Source organism: Porites lutea, chromosome 10 (assembly GCF_958299795.1).
Source record: "Porites lutea chromosome 10, jaPorLute2.1, whole genome shotgun sequence".
Lineage (NCBI taxonomy): Eukaryota > Metazoa > Cnidaria > Anthozoa > Scleractinia > Poritidae > Porites > Porites lutea.
In genome coordinates, this window is record NC_133210.1 from 23,235,819 (window position 1) to 23,241,818 (window position 6,000).

Here is a 6,000-nt window from a genome sequence, read left to right on the forward strand (position 1 = left end):
AGCTTATTCAAATGTTGAACGTTGTGTGACAAAAGAACAGGGATATGATTGTTGCTACTAGGTCAATATGTGTGCTTTCATAGGGCATAATTTTCAGGTTTATTAACATCAGTTTCTGCTACCATACAGGGGCACCCAACGTCAATTTTCGGAAAATATCTGTTCGAAGGACGTTTTGAGATCTAGAATTTTCGGAACATTTCTTGTAAAATTTCTTGCTTGTCTGCCTCTCCTAGGATTTTCGAACATCTCAAAAATGGTATAATTGCCCATTTTTAACGGATTTTTACCCTGAAAGGGTCACCTAGAATTTTCGGGAGCCTTTTTTCTAGCTGAAATTTTCGAAAAGGTAAGTTTTGATCCCTAAAATTTTCGGATCACTAGACTTTCAGCAAGGAGATTCGAACGGATGAAAAATTTTTAGGGAATAAAAATATGCTTACATCTACCGTTTATATACTAAGATACGTTAACAATGCTATGTTTAAGTGGTTTTGAGCTATATTCTCGTTGGGTGCCCCTGACCATAAACTTGAACAACAAATTGATATCTTATTGAAAGTTCAAGTAGAGTTCAGACATTTCTGACAAGGATAAGCTAGTGAGAGAAAGGGCTATATTAATACAAAAGGCTGGCGTCCGTCTACATGTACCTCTTCACGCAGCTGAATAAAAGGAATCCTTGCACGACAAATGGCAACCACGTGTCCAAACGTCAAGTGAAAAGATGAGTTTTCTGTTCCTTCACTTAACACATCTTGAATGGTCTTCTGTCTTTTATTACTATCCTCAGGTGAATTAAGCTTCAAAAACAACAAAATAATACCACAAGAATTAGAAAAAGTAACTTGATTACAAAGGCATTTTCTTGCTTTGTCACCGCAAAAAGACAAAAAGTTTATGAAAATTAAAGACAAAAAGTTTATGAAAATTAAAAAGTTTAAAAAGACAAAAAGTTCATGAAAATTAAATAATGTACATACAGTTTGTATATTACACACTGAAATACCGGAAAATACCTATTTCAGATCACAAAAAAGCAAACCGTAGAAAAAAAATAGCAAAACGACACACAAATGTAGAGCTGCAAATAGTTCTTGGTCATCAGACATTGTCTGAATTAAAATGGCCCATGTCCGACGAAATCTTAATCTTGTAGAGAATATATGGCAGTGATCAGTATCCCTGCAAATTCTGTGTTTACCATGCATAATTTTTTAACTTCCTAAGACGCGCACGTAGTAAAGCGTCCTTAATTAAGTACGACCAAATTAATGTTTTGTACGAATGAAATAGTGACTTTGCAGGACATATGTCGTTTGAAGGAAGAAAAATATATTTGCAGCTTGTCATTACTACCTTTCGTTTTTTACTTTCACTGCTATGACCAGTGCTTGAGATTCCTGCAGATTAAGCAAAACGGCAGTAAGCACAGGGGAGCTCTACTACCTTGTACCTTGGACTTCCAATATTTAATGGTGTAATAGCTGGATACCCTGCCACTTAATTCCAAGCTATACCCCAGCTAGTTCACAGGTCGTTTTAAAAAACTTAATTCCCAATATCCAAATACAAATTCTCTAGAATACTATCTTCTATTCATTCCTTAGCTAAGAGATATTGACAAGATCAAAGCACTTCCCCTTTGTTTATCATTTTATCAGTTCTCATACCTTTTTCTCTTGATCATGTATTACATGTAATATTATTAGGAGAAAACTGATGTTGGTCACTCTTTGGACTTAAGCGGTAAACACTGCTTTTTTATCATTTACCATAACTATCTTAAACATTGCTGCGGCTACACAGCTATGCAATGTAAAATCCCACCCAGGTAATTGGGTGATTGTTCAACCCTTACTACTTCGTCGCTACACAAAGTACCTTCAAGTTGTGAGCCAGCAAAGTCAGTCATTTTCTGAGGGTTCAGAGTGGCCATGTGTCCAGCTACCAGAAAAAGTGGGCGCCTCTTTCGATTATTCTCTTGCACTGTGTTCCTGGCTGCTCCATCACAGCTCTGTCGTGACTGCTCCTGACTTTTCCTGCCCTCTGTCTTTACCTCTACTCTTTTGGCCTTCTGATCTCCACTGCTTGAGTCTGCTGGTGTACTCACGTCAGCTGGATCTTCTCCAAATGAGCTTTCTACTTTTGTGAGATGATACCTTGTTTTGACTTCTTCAGAGTCTTCTTCGCAGAGCACTTCAACAATCTGTTGAGTAAAATTTTAAGGCAAAAGGCTAATATAACATTTAAAGCTTTCAAATTAAGAGTAGCAGTACAGTGTAGCCACTGTTTTCAAGCTCCAAAGACTACAATTATTTAATAAGCTTTATTGAAGGTGAATTGACCCCAAATTGAACTGGTCCAAGATTACGCGGAATATTTAAGAGCTATTTGGACTTATGGCTGGGGTTTTGTGTCATCCTAAGTCGGTCAGTCTTCTTACTTGTATCCTAACTTGTAACTATTTTTTAGGTTTTCGTGCAACTTCTTGGTGAAGATGTTCCCACATTACTTTTGTCCAGTTTTTAACAGTGTTTAATTTACTTTTTAGTTGTTTTTCTTTTCTGGCAGGGCACGCGAACCGATGGTCTTATTTTGCGAGTGTATCATTGATAAACATGTACGAAGGATACCTTTGCATCAAATGACTGACTCATCACCAACAAACTTTTTAAACTGGATTTTTTGTGTAAGTGAAATCAGTATAATGGCTCCTTTATGGATCAGTTTAGAAGCAGTACTTGTATGTGGTACTGTACAAGGCAGTTGAACATGTATTGACTTCGGATTTGGTACTTAGAATTAAGCAACCATGATATGTAAAGTTTCTACAAACCAAACAATAAGAAGGTTGTTTCTTCAAGCAGATGTACAACTTGTGCTTGCTAAGCTGAGATAACTGAGGGTGCTCTGACAAGTTGATAATTGGTAAGGACAGTGAGGCAGTGACTGGCAGCTGAGCAGTGGACTTAAGGTATCTCTTCACATACAATTGACATCTGTTGAGTCACAAACACAGAAAGAGAATAGTAAGCATGTTTACTGCAGGATGTTATGAGTGGGATCTGATTATTATTCGGTGGAATACATTGATACTAGTAAAGGGTGATGCTGTGTTCTATTTGTTGTACTCAGAATAACCATTTTGACAGGATGCAAGATTGATGATGTTGTGGTTTTTGATCGGCAGAATGAAATAAGGTGTTTATTGGGTGTTTGGTTTTCACTATTAAGGTGGTTGCTAATTGTAACACAACCAACTCGTAAATCCCCATATGACAAAAAATCGACTGTGAACAATAATGTAATTATGTAAGCTTTACTTCCTGGCTGTTGATTGCATCGGTTCTGGTTCAATAATTTTTGGCGCACAAACTGTGCACATAAATGAGGACATCGTCAATAAATAAGTTTCCACCCCACAAAAGGCCTCGCGTGCCCCGGGTACCAGAGGTTTTTTCTCGCGTGCGATGAGGAGCTTTGTCAGCCTCTGGCCGACACGTCTTCGGCCAGAAACCGCGCATGACAAGCCTCTGGCACCCAGGGTAGGCCTCGCGGGGCAAGATGGTAAACTACTTTTCCAAGCCCACAAGTTTTTTTACCCTTCCAACGGCCGTGTAAACTGCGACCTGCCAATGATTCATGATAAACACCCGACTATGAGGCAGTGATCATGTTTACCTTGCATCTTTAAACACAGTGAGAAACTGCTCCATGTTTGTGTTCAGTGTGTTCTCTAGCTCAGAGCAAATTACATTATCTGGAAAGCAAGAAACGTTACAGAATCAAATCTTACCTAACGAAGATGTATGCTCCCTTGACTTTCTTTTCAGATTATCTTCTCCCAGGTATTATTTTTCTTCACTCCGTTTGTTAAGCTAGGCATAATGATTTAGGTACTAGACGATACTTTGGTGTAAAAAAAGTTTTGGCAAAGACACAGAGGGTTGTGAAACTATGCTGAAGGAATTAAAAGCGGTGGGGAACAAGTTTTTCCTGTTTTTTCCTGGTCATGTTTCTCTGGCCTGTTAGACTAAATTGTACTCATTTGGGTATGGAAGGAATGCCATTCCACGCAGGTAGTTGAGAAGTGAACGTCTACATTTATTTACATTTGTAAAATAATGTGGGTATTTAAAAATATGCTCCTAGGAATCATCTTTGACTTTTAGGTGCCAGTGACTTTCTCAATATATTGCTTTGCCAATTTTTAGCCTAAGACTCATAATTAATAAAAATAAGAAGCTCCAAAAAAAAACAAAAACAAAAACAAAAACAAAAAAAAAAAAACAAACACAGACAACTTACATTCTCCGGTGCCTAGTGAAACCTGAAAACTTCCATTCCTCTCACTAAGTGTGATAATGACAACCTCAGCGGGGGTGGGGTCCGATGAAACTTGTATAGCAACACTGGGGCAAGATTCATCCATTGTCACTAAAACAAAGACAGCACTTATTTATAAGCATGGTCTAGGTACATCACCTTTAAGTTGCTAAGACGATGGGACAACCGGCAACAGGGGCAAACACAGAATAACAATTGGTAGCCATGCTTTGTTTTTCAGTCAGTTTTTTAACGAATGGTGGTCTGGATAAATGTACTGTCTGCGCACAGAAACCACTAATCCCTCGTACCAATTTCAGCCTTGTATAATACTTGTATTTAACAAAAATTATTAGTGGATGAAGTTGAGCATGTTTGGCAGTTTCACTGTCAGGGGCAGGCAGGAAAAACAGAACTTTCTTTGGCTTAGTAAATACGTACACGTACATGTAGCTATGTCCAGACTATGAAAAGATTTTGAATAGTATTTGCATAGGTATCAAAAAGCTATGAACGTTTCAACATAGGTTTTTCATACTTTGTGCCACAAGTATGCTATATGATATGTTACATAGTTAATACAAAGGCAGCAGTAAACTGAAACGTAATCCAACATAATAAATAAAGAGTATGAGCACAGGTTTTGCATGTCTGGTTCAACAAGGGGTAACAGAAACTGAAACCTTAATAATTCTCAGTATCATGCAAAAACAAAATCTAATATACAGATTTAGCCAGGGCTAAAAGCGAAGCTCTCGACAATATTTATAGTTTGTTCAAACAAAATATAAAATCGTGTAATGGTAAGCGGGGAAGGCATGCAACGACGGAAAACCGGTGAAAAACAACAATAGGTCTAATAAGCAAAAACAACGTTGCACATTCAGCACACCTTTTTTGTACATTTCTTTGCCGTTGTTTTGCACGACTACAACGTGAAACTTCCAGAAACCTCTTAGTTACACGTTTTATGGAGGAAATGTCGTACGTGTTCCCATTCACTTTCTTTCACTGCCGCTCATTTTCACCTTGCATTGGTGGCCACTAGCATTTCTCATTTTGTCACCGCCGCTACACAAAATTTTCATGTTGTTCTTCCAACAAAAAAATGTCTCCTTCGGTTTTTCATCTCTCGCTCTAAATCCCTGTCGCCCTAGCTTCGCTGGCCTGCCGCCCACTTTCTCTTTTCTCTGTCTTTCTCTTGCTCTATATTCCAAATTTGTGGACATGACAATTTATCTAAGTTTAATACTTTAGACAACATGGATACAGAGACAATTTCCACTTGCCGTTTTCGTCTTTATTGACTCTTTTGTTGTCTCTGCTTTACAAGACGCCGGTGGCTATGTGATTTCCCGCCAAAATTGATTGAGTTATTTTACATTGCTATGCCTGTGGTGCGGACGCACGGTCTCTCGGGCGGGCGGTGTACGGTCACGTGATTACCAAATTTTCTCGGATGGGTAGATTACCTCATTTTCTTAGCCATGGTGCTCCGCTGGCGCGCTTCGCGCGCGAGAGATCCGCTAATAATTGTTTTATCGTGCACACACAAGTGCTTGGCATTAACACATTTATTTTTAAAGGAAAAGCACACAATTAACAAGAAACAAACACCAAACGGCACATCATTCAACTTTCACACAATGTTTAAAGTCTTCAACCTTAAGA

General features: G+C 38.4%; 1 protein-coding gene across 3 annotated transcripts in view; it reads right to left on the minus strand.

The window, feature by feature from the left end:
- LOC140950921 (mediator of RNA polymerase II transcription subunit 14-like) overlaps positions 1-6,000 on the minus strand; it is a 43,483-nt gene that overhangs the window by 21,728 nt on the left and 15,755 nt on the right. For all 3 annotated transcript variants that reach the window (XM_073400136.1, XM_073400135.1, XM_073400137.1), the window contains 6 exons: positions 4,312-4,440; positions 3,685-3,763; positions 2,840-3,002; positions 1,885-2,209; positions 1,360-1,403; positions 654-803 (listed from right to left, as the gene is read on the minus strand). In XM_073400136.1, coding sequence (XP_073256237.1) covers positions 654-803; positions 1,360-1,403; positions 1,885-2,209; positions 2,840-3,002; positions 3,685-3,763; positions 4,312-4,440 — 890 coding nt within the window. The remainder of the gene's footprint in view (positions 1-653; positions 804-1,359; positions 1,404-1,884; positions 2,210-2,839; positions 3,003-3,684; positions 3,764-4,311; positions 4,441-6,000) is intronic.